Genomic DNA, 17,269 nt, shown 5'->3' with positions numbered 1-17,269 from the left:
GATTAAGCGGCTTACAGTTCTAACATTACGGAATAATTAATTTAATTTAATATTTAAATTTATTTACCGCCCTTCTCCCGAAGGACTCAGGGCAGTGAACAGCCATAGATAAAAAACATAGAATACGAAATTTAAAAACAATTTAAAAATATATTAAGCAATTTGTCCAACAGTTAAAATCCCCCGTTTAAAATTTAAAATTAAAATTACACCATTGGAGAGTTAGGCCAGCCCGGCTTGATGAAATAAAAAAGTTTTGAGGGCCCGACGGAAAGTACGTAGATCTGGAAGCATCCGTATCTCCAGGGGGAGCTCATTCCAGAGGGCAGGTGCTCCCACAGAGAAAGCTCTCCCCCTGGGGGCCACCAGTCGACATTGTTTGGCCAACGGCACCCGGAGGAGCCCCTCTCTGTGGGAGCGTACTGGCCGGTGGGAGGCTCTCGGTGGCAGAAGGCGGTCTTGTAAGTATCCAGGTCCTAAGCCATGGAGCGCTCTAAAGGTGGTCACCAACACCTTGAATCGCACCCGGAGGACCACCAGGAGCCAGTGCAGCTCACACAGGAGATGTGTTATATGGGAGCGCCAAGACGCTCCCATAATCACCCACGCATTCTGGACCAGTTGGAGCCTCCGGGTGCTCTTCAAGAGGAGCCCCATGTAGAGAGCGTTACAGGTGGGAAGTGACAAGAGCATGAGTGACCGTGCGCAAGGAGTCCCGATCCAGAAAGGGACACAACTGGCGAATCAGGCGAACCTGATAGATAGCCCCCCTGGCCACGGCCGTCACATGCTCTTCTAAAGACAGCCGTGCATCCAGGAGGACACCCAAGTTGCGAGCCCTCTCCATGGGGGCCAGCAACTCGCCCCCAATAGTCAGAGATGGAACCAACTGACTATATCAGGACGCCGGGAGCCACAGCCACTCGGTCTTGGATGGGTTGATCTTGAGCCTGTTTCTCCCCATCCAGATCCGCATGGCCTCCAGACACCGGGACATCATGTCAAGGGCATTATTGGGGTGGTCTGGGTGGAGGTGTACAAAATGAGTATCATCAGCGTACTGATGGTACTTCACCCCAAAACCACGGATGATCTCACCCAGCGGCTTCACATAAATGTTGAACAGAAGGGGCGAGACGACCGACCCCTGTGGCACCCCACATACAAGGGGCCTCGGGGTCAACCTGTGGCCCCCCGTCAACACAAACTGCCACCGGTCAGAGAGGAAGGAGGAGAACCACCGTAGCACAGTGCCCCCCACTCCCAACCCCTCCAACCGGCACAGCAGGATACCATGGTCGATGGTATCAAAAGCCGCTGAGAGATCTAATAGGACCAGGACAGTGGAACCCCTGTCCCGAGCCCTCCAATGCCATTTCCGTGCTGTCCCTAGGTCTGAATGAAAATAATAAAAATAAAAATAAAAACATTCAGAAAAGAATTGGTGCATTTTCACGTTTCTCCGTCCTTCTCTTTTTCCTGTTTTTAGAAAGGATCTTACCATTGTGAAAAATAACGCACACGATATCATATGAAAGTGGGTTGTCCTCCACTTTCAAAGGCTCACTTAGTGACTGGTCAAAGTTACAACGGCACTGAAAAAAGTGACTGATGACCATATTTCACACTGACCGTTGCAGCATCCCCAGGGTCACATTTATGACGGTCGCAGTGTCTCGGGTCATGTGTTCCCCTTTTGCAACCTTCTGAAAAGCAGTGGGGAAACCAGAGTCCCTTAACAACCATGCAACTAAATTAACAAATGTAGTGATTCACTTAACAGACGTGGCGAGAAAAGTCATAAAACGGGGCTCAATTGTAGTCGTAAATTGAGGACTACCTGTCCTTGCTTTTCACCATTTCTGCATTGTTCTCCATTTCTCTGGTCAAAGCACAAATTAAACTTGGTTGTTGACAAGCTTCTACTTGCATTTTTTTACCTGCTTTTGAACCGCTAGGTTGGCAGAAGCTGGGACAAATCAAAGGAGCTCACTCATTACGCGGCACTAGGGATTCGAACTGCTGAACTGCCAACATTTCGATCGACAAGCTCAGCGTCTTAGCCACTGAGCTAAGCCACCAGATAGATGATAGGTAGATAATAATGATGGATGGATGGATGGATGGGTAGAAAGGGATGTAGATGATAGATATGGATGGATGGATGGCTAGGTAAGTGGATGATAGGAGGTAGATGATAGATAGATAAGGATGGATGGATGGATGGATGGATGGCTAGGTAAGTGGATGATCGGTAGGTAGATAGATGATAGATAGATAAGGATGGATGGATGGATAGGAAGGGATGTAGATGATATGGATGGATGGATGGATGGATAGCTAGGTAAGTGGATGATAGGTAGGTAGGTAGATAGATAGATAAGGATGGATGGATGGATGGATGGATGGATAGGTAAGTGGATGATAGGTAGATAGGTAGATAGATGATAGATAATGATGGATGGATGGATAGGAAGGGATGTAGATGATAGATATGGATGGATGGATGGATGGATGGATGGATAGCTAGGTAAGTGGATGATAGGTAGGTAGGTAGATGATAGATAAGGATGGATGGATGGATAGAAAGGGATGTAGATGATATGGATGGATGGATGGATAGCTAGGTAAGTGGATGATAGGTAGGTAGGTAGATAGATGATAGATAAGGATGGATGGATGGATAGGAAGGGATGTAGATGATAGATATGGATGGATGGATGGATGGATAGCTAGGTAAGTGGATGATAGGTAGGTAGATAGATGATAGATAAGGATGGATGGATAGGAAGGGATGTAGATGATAGATATGGATGGATAAATGGATAGCTAGGTAAGTGGATGATAGGTAGGTAGGTAGATAGATGATAGATAAGGATGGATGGATGGATAGGAAGGGATGTAGATGATAGATATGGATGGATAGCTAGGTAAGTGGATGATAGATAGATAGATGATAGGTAAAGATAAAGGTTCCCCTCGCACATACGTGCTAGTCGTTCTTGACTCTAGGGGGCGGTGCTCATCTCCGTTTCAAAGCCGAAGAGCCAGCGGTGTCTGAAGACGTCTCGTGGTCATGTGGTCGGCATGACTCAACGCCAAAGGCGCACGGAACGCTGTTCCCTTCCCACCAAAGGTGGTCCTTATTTTTCTACTTGCATGGCCTAGATATTAATATATCGACTGCTTATTTTATTTGCATGAACCCGACATATCTTAAAATGAAATTTGTAACTTAATATGTAACTTCTTGAATTTCTTAAACCTTACAAAATACATAATATAATACATAAGTGGTTCTCCACTAGGACTCCCAAGATCCCTCTCGCAGTTACTGCTATTGAGCCAGGCACCACCTATATTATAACTGCGCATTTGGGGGTTTTTTTGGCCTAAATGTAGAACCTTCCTTTTCTCATTATTGAATTTCATTTAGTAGGGCCCAACGTTCAAGTCTGTCAAAATCCTTCTGTATCGTAAATCCTGCCTGGGCAAGGGGTTGGACTAGAAGACCTCCAAGGTCCCTTCCAACTCTGTTATTCTATTTCTATTCTAGCTATTTTCGGAAGTGTTGGCTTATTCCTGCCAGTTCGATGTCATCTGTCAAATGTATTGAGTGTCGAGGTCCTGGCCAACTTGGCTGATTTTCCCAAAGCAAAAAGCATGATGCTCAGATTTTTTTGGGATGGGAGACCACCAGGAAATCTCAAGCGGGGAACAAAGATCCCGGGAGAAAGAAAAGGAGAGCCGCCCGCTTCCACACTGCCAGCCAGAAAACTCCATGGTGCCACAAGCCAAAGCTACTAGGAATAAAATAAAATAAAAATTAGAAATAAAATTATTATTATTAATCAAGGTTTCTTTTCTTTATTTTCTTTTTTTTTTTTTTGCAGCATGGGGGATTCTGGGAGTTGAAGTCCAGGCATCTTAAAATGGCTGCCTGTTTTTTTTTTTTTTTTAAAAAGGGGGGGTAAACTGAACCAACGGTGGACCCGGAAGTGCTCTCCGTGCTTGCGCCTCTTGCTTGTGAGTCTATGGAGAGGAGCGGCGAGGCGGGCATAGGCGGGGCCTGTTGCTGGGGAAAGAGTCTGAGTCTGCCGGCCGGCCGGCGCATTACGTCATCCCGGCATGCTCCGCGCGGATCCGACTTTCCACACACACCCCCCACCTCATGTTGTCTCCTCTCTCCCTCTTTCTGAGGTAAATCCAAGATGGCGGCCAGCAACTACTACAAGCGGAAGGCCGCGGCCGTCGTTGGGCCCCAGCGCGGGTTTTTTAGAAGGGGGATTTTTGGAGGGATCGGGTCTGAGGCGGCCCTCCCCGCGTGCGCCGGCTGGGCCTCTCGGCCGTCTTGTACAACAACCTTGCTAGGTAGGCCGCTGTTCTTTTTCTTGGTTTTTTTTTTTTGTAATGGCGGTTACTCGCTGGAGTGGTTGGGCCGGCTTTTTCTTTTTTTTTTTTTTTACCTCTGCCGGGGTAGAGGTTTTCGCGTTATATTTATTATGTTTGTGTGTGTGTGTATACACACACAGACACACACACACACACACACACATATATATGGGTATATGTAAAAATAAAATAAATAAATAAATAAAATAAAATAAAATTGTAAGCCGCCCTGAGTCTCCGGAGAAGGGCGGCATATAAATCAAATTTTATATATATAAAAACATTGATAGGACGAGATATGGCTCCTGTCATTCTCCAGCCGTGGATAATGGGGCTTGGAGTCGTCGTCGTCGTCCCCCCCCCCACAGAGGGGAAGGAAGGAGTCCTGATGGGGGGGGGAATTCTTGGAGGGTTGTTTTTTTTTTCGGGGGGGGGTTGTTGGGTGGAGCTCATTCCAGAGGTTTTTTTTTTCTACAACAGCCCGACCAGGTTGGCCAGGGCTGGAAGAAAGCACCTCTGCTGGTGCCCTGCCTGCTCTGGGCCTCCCTCACGAGGCTGGCCGTGGGGTGGGGGGGGTGCTAAAGGGTCCTTCTGGAAACCACCACCACCCCCATTAGCCCCCTCCAGTAGAAGAGACTGGAGGGATGAAGACAGGTGGGGATGGAAAGTTAGCACTTTTGAAAAATATATATATATATAAAAAAAAGGCAGAATATTCTATTCCCCCAAAGGAGAAACGTTTGTGCTCTTGGAAAGCAGCCCCCAAGTCTTTCTTAATAAGCCCCCAGCAGGACTGGGCCAGCCTGCCTGTTTATTATTTATTTATTACATGTATTTATATGCCGCCATTCTCCCGAAGGACTCAGGGCAGCGAACACAAGTTAAGAAACAAGTACAATAAAATCATAATTTAATCCAAATAATTAATTAGTAGTAAATAAATTAATAAATCTATTAGTAGTAAACAAATCTATCTACAACAGGAATCTCCAACCTTGGCCACTTTAAACTTGGGGGACTTCAACTCCCAGAATTCCCCAGCAAAGCTTTGCTGGCTGGGGAATTCTGGGAGTTGAAGTCCCCCAAGTTTAAAGTGGCCAAGGTTGGAGACCCTGCCCTGATATACAAGAACAAAAGACCTTCAGCCTCAGGGTAATGGGATTAGGCAGGATGGATAAAAACCGATGTTTTATTTTGTTTTTAATCAGATTTTTTTAAAAAATTAAATCGGATTTTTTTATTTGATTTTTTTTTTATCAAATTCATTTCAATGAAATGCTTTCTGGAGTGAAAAAAATCTATCTAAAGATAGTTTTCTATTTAAGATGCATTGATCTATTCATTTGCTTAGCGTATGGCGAATAGATGGACATAACATAAAGGTTCCCTTCGCACATACGTGCCAGTCGTTCATGACTCTAGGGGGCGGTGCTCCTCTCCATTTCAAAGCCGGAGAGCCAGCGTTGTCCGAAGACGTCTCCATGGTCATGTGGCCGGCATGACTCAATGCCAAAGGCACACGGAACGCTGTTATCTTCCCACCAAAGGTGGTCCCTATTTTTCTACTTGCATTTTTTTTTAACGTGCTTTCAAACTGCTATGTTGGCAGAAGCTGGGACAAGGAACAGGAGCTCACCCCATTACGTGGCTCCAGGGATTCGAACCGCTGAACTGCCGACCTTTTGATCCACAAGCTCAGCGTCTTAGCCACTGAGCCAATGTTAATGTCCAGTCCACCCAGCCATTCAAGGATAGGGTGGTCCACGCTGAAAAAAACATCAGTCGCCAGGCCAGTGCAAGCACTTGATGGACATTCAAACACAATGTGATGGACATTTTGTCGAGGAGCACCACAGTCACGCTGAGGACGATGACAACTGTGGGGTCCTTGGTGCTCTCTGAGCTTGTTTGTTTTCTTGCACATGTTTCCTGACCCAACTAGGGAATATCATCAGTGCTAGAATGGGGGAGTAGAACAAGGAGGAAAGGTGGAGGAGGAGAACTGTGGGGTCCTTGGTGCTTTCTGAGCTTGGTAGTTTTCTTGCAGACATTTCATGACCCAACTAAGGAACATCATCAGGGTTGGAATGGTGTGGGGTTTGCTCTGTTCATAAACAGTGATTGTCCTGCCAATGCCAAGGTTCCCTTGGTAGTTCGGGTATCGCATGATTGTTTGTCTGACTGAAAGTCCTGGAGGTTTTTTAGATTTTAAAGGGTCTTTTCCTGTTTAGGATCTAGCCAAGTTCAGGTGAGGAAGAGCCTAAAATCATCAGAAGAGGTCAAAGAGGTGCAAGCAATGGGGGCGTCTGAGGCCGAAGAGCTTCCGCTTGGCAGTTCTAGAAAGAGTTTTGGAGACCTGCGTGATGTGCAGCCAATGGGCCACAATTACGTGGAAGAGGTGAGTCTGGGAATTGGAGATGATCTTTTGCCATGAGGACGATTTTTTTATTGATTTGCTGATTAAATTTATACGTCTCCTGTCTCACAATTCAAAGCCACTCTGGGCCCCATCAGCTGAAATTCCTAGCTCCTATCAAGTCATTCCCCTCTTTTCTGTGACAGCTCCTCAAACACAACAATATTTTGTCTTCACCACCACCACCATCCGATCCTTCTCTTCGATAGGCTAAACCAGGGGTCCTCAAACTGGCCCCCAGGCTGGATACAGCCCACCAAAGCAATTTATCCGGCCTGCACGTCATTCTGAGCCGGGACACACGCTGAGCTGTGTGCCAGCTGTCCCTCAGATGTGCAACATGTACAGTCTCCTGCAGGCCTGCCGCCGTCTAATATCCACCTGCTGGCTTGCATGTATAATGAGTCCAGCAAGGTCTCCTGGAGAGCACATGCATCGGCTGAGTCCTTTATAGTGCCCTAGCTGGCTTAGCCTTTGCCAGAGGAGAGACAGAGACAGTTTTCCCCATCAGTTGGAAGGGAAGAAGAACCAGGCAGCAGGCTGAAGAGCCATCTAAAGGGCTGCATAACAAATATTAATTAGGACATGATTCTCTCTTTTTTAGTTATGCTGGCTGGCTCATTTAGCACTGTATTTAGGTTGCTATTGGAGATATGTGTATAAGGACACTGAGGATTGCTAAGGTGAACCTTTTACCAAGGCGTACTTTGATTTTTATTTTTAATCAGGATATGTGCCTTTAATATGTGCAAATTATCAATAAATATAATTAATACAATAATATATTATATATGCTCTCCTTGGCAATCTTCACATGTCTCCATACACATTATATATACACTTTATCTCCATTAGCAATCTAGTGACAGTAATAATAAATCTAATCTGGAATCTGGGGAGAATTAACTGATTCTTGCAGCTGCAATGACAAGTGTAAGCGATCGGCAGCCACTCCTACACTTGTACAAAGTATTGACAGGCTGAGAGACACTGGCACTGAATGCACAGATTCGTACACCCGAGGATTACCACTAGCTGTATTCAGGGGCGATCCTCCAATCCCAGCCAAAGACAGCCCCTGGGTGTGTGGATCTGTGCATTCACTGACAGCTCCTCTCAGCCTGTCATTACTTCTGTGCTATAGTGATCCCTATTTTTTGTAGCACTGCTTTTATTGGTATCTTACTAATAGCAATTTTTAATCCCTAGGAAAGGATTATGTCCAGGAAAAGAAAAATTGATTCTGAGTGCTGGATCTTCAAAGAACAGTGGACTTACGATTACTTTTTCATGCAGTATAAGGAAAGAGCTGTTTGTCTGATATGTCATGATTTAGTGGCTGTGTTCAGGGAATACAATTTGCATCAACACTACGAAACTCGACATAAAGACAAATATGATTGTTTGGTCGGACCAGCAAGAAAATACAAAATATTAGAACTGAAAAATGGATTGATAAGTCAGCAAAGTGCTTTTGTGAAGCAGGAGCAGCTAAATATTTCATCACTGCGAGCAAATTTTCAAGTTGCCAAGCTAATAGCGCGCACTGGCAGACGATTTGTAGAGGGAGAATTTGTTAAAGAATGCCTCCTTTCTGTTGCCAAAGAGATCTGTCCAGAGAAGGTGGATTTATTTAGTACAGTGAGTCTTTCAGAACCTACAATTACAGAAAGGATTGAAGAAATGGGAGGCAATTTGCATCAGCATTTGCAAAACTCCTCAAAAAAACTTTGTTATTTTTCGTTGGCACTCGACAAAAGCAATGATGTTTGTGATTCTGCACAACTTCTAATTTTCATTCGTGGGACAAATGATTATTTTGAAATCACAGAGGAGCTTGCTGCACTGAAAAGCATCGAAGGAACAACAGCAGGAGAGAGTATCTTTGAAAAGGTTTGCCAAACTATGAATGATTTGGAGCTGGACTGGGCTAAACTAGCCAGTGTGACAACTAATGCTGGTCCTAGCATGGCGGGGTGTATGAAAGGAGTGGTTGCACGCATTAACAAAGAGATGGACAAACACAATCACTCGCATCCAATAGCCATACACTGCCTCATCCACCAAGAAGCACTGTGTTGTAAATCACTGAAGTGGGACTCTGTCATGAAAGTTGTGGTATCTTGTGTTAACTTCATTAGGGCACATGCACTAAACCACAGTCAGTTTCAGGAATTTCTATCTGAGCTAAACGTTGCCTATGAAGATATTTTTTACCACACAGAAGTCCCTTGGCTGAGTCAAGGAAGAGTTTTGAAACGTTTCTATGACTTACTTCCACAGGTTTCTGCTTTCCTAATTTCCAAAAACAAAGAGGTACCAGAGCTCAAAGATGAAGGATGGAAATGGCACCTTGCCTTTCTGACAGATGTGACAGAGTTACTCAACAGTTTCAGTGAGCAGCTCCAAGGCAAGGGGAAGCTCATCTGTGATATGCTTTCACATGTGAAGACATTTGAAGTAAAATTGAATCTCCTCATTAAACAAGTGAAGGAGGAAAACTTTTGCCATCTCCCTACTGCTCAAAAGCTGTTGGCTGAAAAACCAACAGTTGCATTCCCAAACAAAAAATGTGTGGATTCACTGGAAATGTTACAAAGGGAGTTTCAAATGAGATTTAAAGAGCTTCGTGCACATGAACAGGACATTCAGCTTTTCCGGAACCCGTTTTCTGTTGACATTGAAATTGTGGATCCAATTTTCCAAATGGAACTGGCCGAACTACAAAATTGTGACTCTCTGAAAGACGCGTTCAAGTCAAGCAGCCTTACTCATTTCTATGCATCTCTCCCCTCTGAGACGTATCCTCATCTCAGGAACCATGCACTCAAAATGGTAACCATCTTTGGCAGTACCTATGTCTGTGAACAGACTTTTTCCCGAATGAAACGTCTGAAATCCCCAACCCGATCCAGACTGACTGATGAACACTTGCATCACTTGTTACGACTGGCAGTGACAAATATGGAACCGGACATCGACTATCTCATCAGCCAAAAGCAGGCCCACACTTTCCCCTGAAATACTAGTAGGTTTCTGTTGGTTAAAATTGTTCTTCGTTTTAAATATTATATTATTTCATGTTTTTTTTGCAGTACAAGTAAGATATGTGTAGTGTGCATTGGAATTCTTTCATGGGTTTTTTTTTTCAAACTATAGTCCAGCCCCCTCCCCCAACAGTCTGAGGGACCGTGAATTGTGGCCCCGTTTGAAAAGTTTGAGGACCCGCCTGGGGTAGACATACCTAGTTTTATTTATTTGGAAAATTAATATTGCTGCCTACTTGCTCAAGGCGGCTTACAGGAAATAAAAACACAGTATAAATGAAATAAATAAAAATAATAACCCCCCATCCCCGCTCACTCACACTCATACCCCCCATTTAATGGCCTCTATCCTGCTCTGGGTTCCCCAGGCCCGCTAGCAGAACCACATCTTCAGGGCCTTCCGAAAGAGTGTCAGAGGGGGGCCGGTCTAATTTACGAGGGGAGGATGTTCCAGAGGAAGGGAGCCACCACGGAAAAGGTAGTTGCTTCAACTCTTCATCATACAATTTAACCTCTAGTGCCCCTGATCATCTTTCTTACTCTACAACAAAGCTTTAGCTTTCCATCCCATCTTAGGGTGCTCAGTGTGGTCCAGTCCTTTCTCTATACAATTCAACCGATAAAGAAAATGTGTAATATTAACATTCAAATTAAAAATAGTGTTATAAAAAATTAAAATCATAGAACCATGACAAGCATCAAAGGAGGAGGGGAATCCTAAAATGGCCATTTAACATTGGATTAGCTCTACAAACAAACTGATTGCAATGCCCAGCTTTTGACAGGTTGGGATTGCAAGGCAAGGCTGTGGGCGGTAGGAGGGGGCAGTTTGTTTCCTTCATTCTCTTCCCCAGCTGTGTAGGATGAAAACTCTCCAGCCAGCACAATAGGTATTGTCATTCAAGAGCGTCAGGTTAGGGAGGCTGTTCAAGGAGATGGCAAGCAACCATCAAGACAACGTACCAACCACGTTCCTTTCTAGGGTTAGGCATGGACTGATCCCAGGTGAGTTTGGACTGGTGCCCTCGTCTAAATCCACCGGTTCCGATTTTGACTTAAGAAATGAGAGCAAAGGTATTAAGCCTGTTTTTCCCAAGATAATCCTCTTCAGCTGCTTCAACCTTTGGCCCCTGAAGTTCCCAGCAGATGTGGGTGAGCTAAAATCGACAAGGCTTTGCATAGGATGAGGACCCAGATTGTTGGGGGTGATATGCTGACTGCCTGCTGTAAAGCACTGTGAAGCGGTATATAAGTCTAAGGGCTATTGCTATCTGTCTACCTACCTACCTTATCTGTCTATCTTAATCTCCCTCTCTATCTTATCTATCTTCTGTTTATCTACAATCTCTGCTGGCGCAGTGGTTAGAATGCAGGCTAATTCTGCGGGCTGCCAGCAGTTCAATCCTGACCGGCCCAAGGTTCACTCAGCCTTCCATCCTTCCAAGGTCGGTAAAAGGAACACGCAGATTGTTAGGTGCCATAGGCTGACTGTCTAAACTGCTTAGAGAGGGCTGTAAAGCACTGTGAAGTGATATAGAAGTCTAAGCGCCACGGCTATTGTCCGGGTTGGAGTGTACCAAATGGAGCCTCCACCTGGCTCTGGGTCAGCATTTCTGAGTAGCAGTGTGTGTATCAAGCTACATGCATGCAAACCCCGATAATAATCATTCCCCCCCCTCACTTTCTACCAACGGACATGACTACATGGCAATATGTACGTAAACACACAACACACACAAACCCCTCAGCAAAATTTCTTTACCGCTTGCCCAGTTGCATAGGTAGTCCTCATTGAATGACCACTTGTTCAGGGATTGGAGTTACAGTGCCGCTGGAAAAGGGAGGCTTGTGTGTTTTCTTGCAGACTTTTATCAGTGAACTGATGATGCTATCTAGTTGGGTAATAAAACATCTGCAAGTAAACAACCCAGTTCAGGTCATAAGGAAGGTTGTAAAATGGGGCAAAACTCAGTTAACGTCTTGATTAGTCACACAAATTTTGGGCTCAGTTGTGATTGTGAGTCAAGGGCTCCTATAATGTGACCAAGAGCAGAGAGCTGTCTGGTTCCTACTTGGCAGCAAATGGCTCTTTCAAGATCTGCCAACTCCCAGATTAAAAAAGAAAGTGAAACAACACAAACACCCATCTTGCCCGGAATTTCTTGCAAGACGTCAGCTGCTGAAGCAATTTCCTAGGAGAGGGGATTTCCGAGTGACCAGCTCTGTGCCCAGTTTTAACCATTAGTAGCTTTTAAGTAGTTTTCCTTCTCGTTTGTTTTTCTCCAATGCCACTGTGATAGGAAGACCTTCCAGATCTTTGGTGGGAGATCCCATCATCCACCTCTTGGTACTGTGCATACTTTTCATTTTGGAGCTTCTGTGGTTCAAGGTTGTGCTCTAAACCAGGGGTCCCCCAACCCCCAAACTGGGCTATGCAAGCAAGCACCCCATCCGTGGGATGCAGGCATCATGTGAAACCACATCCTTTCCAGTCTGCGGAAAAACCTTACTCCATGGAACCGGTCCCTGTTGCCCAAAAGATTGGGGGCCACTGGTCTTAACTGTGTACAGACCAAAAAAAAAAAAAAAACCCCAAAAAAGTCAGCAGCTCTTGGTGGCAATGGATGAATCTAGCTGTTTCTATTTTCCTCTTATTTTCCCAATTTTGAGTTTGGTCACGGGATTTAGGGGAAAAAAATTAACACAGATCATCTAATGCATTTTCATGTGTATTTTTCCCAAAGATTTATGCACTTTTTTGAGAATTAACTACAAATACGAATTTCAAAGGAAAGCTATGCGCTATTTGCCTACTAGTCCTAGAGCTCAGTATGAAGTAAGGTACCTACCAAATTCTATTGGCAAATATCTATTTGTTCATTTATAGTTGCTTTATCCTCCTCTAGTGAACCCTCAGGGCAGCTTCAAGTTAATGTATTGGACCATAATATTTGCTGGTATTAACTTATTTAGATTTGTGTGTGTGTGTGTGTGTGCATGCACGAATATCTCTCCGTCTTCTCCCTCCCTTTCTTCTTTCCTTCCTCCCTCCCTCTTTCCTTCCTCCCCAGAGTTATTCTGCTGTAAGATGGGTGGCCAATAGAATTTATAAATAAATAAATGGGATAGCGTATTTTTCGGCGTATAAGACGCACCTTTTTTTCCCCTTAAAAGTGGGTAAAAATTTAGGTGCGTCTTATACACCAAATGTAGCCCCGCCCACCCACTGGCCCCCACCCTTTGGCCTCTGCCGCGCAGGAGTTACCTCCTTGCAAGCAACAGCAAGAAAAAAAAACAGCTCCTTTCAGCTTCAGCACAGCCTAATTAGCACAAGTTGATTAGATCAGCCTCCCAACTCAGCTGATTTGCTCTCAGCTGTTTTGCGCAGGGCTCTGCTGTTTGCTTGCAAGGAAGAAAATTGCTGGAGAAGATTTTTTTTCGCTTGTCCTAATCAAGCTATGCTGAAAACGAAAATGAAAATAAAGCAGGCTGTTTGCTGTAAGAAGGCAAAATTGCTCAGAGGCAGAGGGAGATTTCTTTTTCTTCTTTTCCTCACCAAAAAAGGTAGGTGCGTCTTATACTCCGAAAAATACAGTAAACAATTAAAATATTTCAACACCCCTTTCTTCTCTCCTGCAGTTCTCAGCACTTGGATAGATTCCTAGTTGAAGTGCCCCATTCAGTAGTCGGAATCATGCAGGCTGTGCTCTTCCTCGATTCCCTGACCGTCTGTGGAATCCAAAGTTGGATTTTGAAGAAGCAGGCAAGACAGAGTATTGGCGCTTTTGAACTTCAGTGTTGCAGAAGACCATGGACAGCCAAGAAAACAATAGGACAAATCAGGCCAGAATTCTTACTCAAGTCCACGATTACTTCAATTACTTTGCCAATGTTTTTTTTAAACAGTTTTATGTCTATATTTTCACATTACATACATAAGTGCTTAGTGAACAGCACTTTGTCTGGATCAATTTATTTTTATACAATAATATTTTCCCACTCCTAATTTCTACCTCTACTGTCCAACCATTTATAAAACAAGTCCCATGTTCAAAAATATTCTGTGTCATCTTTTTCTTTTATTTTTAATATATCTATTTCTGCACAATCTTAAAATTTTTAATTACATCTGTGGGGGGTTTCTCATTTTTCCAGTACTATGCTTAAACAATTCTTGCTGCGGTCAAGGCATGTAATATTAAATATAGATTCCCTTTTTCATACCTTTCAGGTATTATGCCTAGCAAGAATATTTCAGGCTTATAATCTATGTGTTGTTTTAACATTTTCTCCAACCACGTGTGTATTTTTGTCCAATATTTCTTTGCTTTTATACATGGCCACCACATACGATAATACGTCCCTGGTGTCTGGTTACATTCCCAACATTTGGCGGACATACTTTTAAACATCTTTGCTAATCTTGCCAGTGATAGATGCCACCTATAGAGCATTTTATATAAATTTTCCTTATACTGTATGCAGTTGACATTGTCAACTTAAAATTTCTTTCCCAAAGTTTTTGCACATTAGTCTAATCTATAGTACAGTGATGGCTAACCTTTTCTGGACTGAGTGCCCAAAGCACGTGTGCATGTGAATCCCCAAAATGCAATGCGTGTGGCCCCTGTGCATGCACCCCGATCCCCATGCATGCATGCACATGTCTCTGCACCTGCAGCCCCCTGCACATACCCCGCCCCCTGCACATATGCTGCAGAGACCCGAAGACCAGCTGGCCGGTGAGTGGCGCATGCACAGCAGAGCTGAACTAGGGGCGACAGCTCGTGTGCCATCAGAGGGCACTGCATGCCACCTCTGGCACGCGTGCCATAGGCTCGCCATCATGGCTATAGTATATCCAAAGTTCTTTGCCCATACTACCTGTGTTTCCCCGAAAATAAGACCCTGTCTTATTTTTTTTTTTGCCACTAAAAAAAGACACCAGGTCTTATTTGGGGGGAGGGGGGGTTGTCGTCCACTGACTCTCCTCCACTGACTCCCCTCACTTGCGCATGTCGCCCCCAATCTCCATTGACTCATTGTTTCCAGAGATATTTCCTTACCTAAAAAGAGAAACAAAATCACCAACGGTAAGGGAAAAAAGCAGTGGGAACAACTTCCTTCTAGCTTCCTCATTAAGTTTCCTTGTGGGAATCAGGCAGGAAGCATCAGCAGGCAGGTAAGTGGCTGGAGACAGAGCGAGGGGATTGCAAGACTGGCTGGGAAACTGTCACAGAACATTGGAAATAAAGATCCTATGACCTTCAGCAGCCAGTAGCATTGAAGCAGCCACAACTTCCCCAAATGTCATTCTGGAGCCATGGGCCGCATTTTGGGTGCATTCTGTAAATTAGCCCATCTGAGGTATCTTGGTTCAAAAATTGTTGTCCCGTGATGTGCCGTTTTCACACAGCTAAAGGTCATCACAAAAAGACTTTTGGATTGAATTGGACTTCCAGTCGGCTCCAGAATTCAATGGGGGGCTTCTGGTTAGGACCTTTGTGGCTCTTTTGAGTGTTTAAGGTTGCCGACCCCTGGTATAAACTATTGGCCAGGCCAATCCAGGTTTAGGATCTCAGTCAGCATCTCTGGATAGGGTCAGTCAGTCAGTCTGTGTGTATCTGCGTGTGTTAACAAAACATTACAGTTTTTTGTTTTTGTTTTATTCTTATTTATTTATTTATTGGTTCGATTTATATGCCGCCCTTCTCCGGAGACTCAGGGCGGCTTACAATGCGTTAAGCAATAGCCTTCATCCTTTTGTATATACCTGCTTAGTAGGGCTTTCGGTCCCCCCCACAAGCGGTGTTCTTTTTTATACAAAGTCAGTTTATTGCCCCCACAAACTGGGTCCTCATTTTACCTACCTCGGAAGGAGGGAAGGCTGAGTCAACCTTGCCACATATGCTATTGTCAATCCTCATACATATGCTTGTGTTGTATCCCAGTTTTATAGCTCATTGTCCATTGAGTTATAAAACTGGGATACAACACAAGAGTAGACTCTTTTTCTTACTATCTTGTTCCTCAACCATACCGGACAGAAAAGTGCCTTATTCTTCATGTCGCTGGCATCTTCACTTTAATTTTATCAATGGAAAAGAAATAGAGATTCTCAGGGCTTCCTCTCCACAACTCTCCCATTAGCTGGAGAAAGTACTTCTTCTTGTGCCATATCCGCCATCGGATGTTGTCGATCATGCTGTCGATCTTATTTTTATCAACAGCCAGACGAAAAACCTCTGTTGAGTTTTGTCCAAACCAGTCCCTTAGATTTTGAAGCCATGATGTTCTTCATCTGCCTGGACCTCGTTTGCCTTCAGTCTTTCCTTGGAAGATTAAGTGACATGGCGTGTTAAGTGGCGTGTTTTTCTGGGTGTCGCATCCCATGTCCAAAATATTCTAACTTTTCGCTTTTTTATGGTTTTGATGATTTCCCTTGGCTTTTCCCAGGCGGCTGATCACCTCCTCATTTCTGATTTTGTCAACCCAGCTTATAACAGCTGCCTGTAACAGCTGCATTTCACATGGAGAAGGTACTGAGCTTGGAAATAATTAGTTTTTTTTTGTTCTTAAAAAAAAGCAGCATTCAACTCTTAAAGGATTCCACACTCTGTGTTTAGGTAATGAGTTCTTGAATCCAAATATGTGACCAGGGGTGAGACTGAAAAATTTTAGCAACTGGTTCTCTGCCCGGTTGCTGGGTGGGCGTGGCCATGGAGGTGTGCCTACTCGGTCTCCTGTGCCATGGTGGGGGGGGGGGTGTTTTCATCCTCCCCAGACTCCAGAGGCTTTCCTCGAGCCTCTGGGAGAGTGAAAACGGCCTCCCCTGGGCTCCGGAGGCCCTCCAGAGGCTGGAAATGGGTCTGTTTCCAGACTTCTGGTACTTCGGTAGGCCTGTTTTTCACCCTCCCCAGGCTCCAAACGCTTTCCTCGAGCCTTCAGGAGGGTGAAAACCGCTTTCCCTGAGCTCCGGAGGTCCTCCGGAGGCCGGAAACAGGCCCGTTTCTGAACTTCCAGAACTTCCGAGAGGCCTGTTTTTGGCCCTCCCAGAGCCCCCGCCCATCCAAGACGGGCTGTGTGGAGAGTCCTTGCAACTACCAGTTCGGTGAACCAGATGTAAAACTAGCAATCGTTTGCCTGAACTGGTCTGAACCGGCTGAATCCCATCCCTGGATGTGACTGAACAAAGGAAGACATTTGAAGGCCTTTCTAAAATAAAATTGAGCCATTTTACCAAAAACCTTTACTCAGGTTTGAAGCTCCAGGAATTCCACTTCAGGTGGATTAAGCTCTTTATACCATTTTTTTTTCTTCTTTTAATGCTTCACTACTTTTTCCACCCGATCCGAAAGGAAATTCGGCTCCGACTGTTCTTTGGAAGGAGAGATGCTGAAGAAGCTGAAATACT

The 17,269-nt window shown here is 44.6% G+C and overlaps 1 protein-coding gene across 1 annotated transcript; it reads left to right on the top strand.

The window, feature by feature from the left end:
* The first annotated feature begins 4,211 nt into the window (after nucleotides 1-4,211).
* On the top strand, nucleotides 4,212-13,898 carry LOC139308417 (general transcription factor II-I repeat domain-containing protein 2-like). Its single transcript, XM_070931941.1, has 4 exons — nucleotides 4,212-4,371; nucleotides 6,624-6,790; nucleotides 8,018-9,836; nucleotides 13,495-13,898. The coding sequence occupies exons 1-3, from the start codon at nucleotides 4,212-4,214 to the stop codon at nucleotides 9,827-9,829; spliced, it is 2,139 nt and encodes a 712-aa protein (XP_070788042.1). The 3' UTR covers nucleotides 9,830-9,836; nucleotides 13,495-13,898.
* The last annotated feature ends 3,371 nt before the right edge of the window (nucleotides 13,899-17,269 follow it).

Source organism: Pituophis catenifer, unplaced genomic scaffold, assembly GCF_029215685.1.
Source record: "Pituophis catenifer annectens isolate HBS135680 unplaced genomic scaffold, rPitCat1.0.hap2 SCAF_1, whole genome shotgun sequence".
Classification (NCBI taxonomy): Eukaryota; Metazoa; Chordata; class Lepidosauria; order Squamata; family Colubridae; genus Pituophis; species Pituophis catenifer.
The sequence above is the reverse complement of the archived record's forward strand: the minus strand, read 5'-3'. Positions and strand labels throughout refer to the sequence as shown.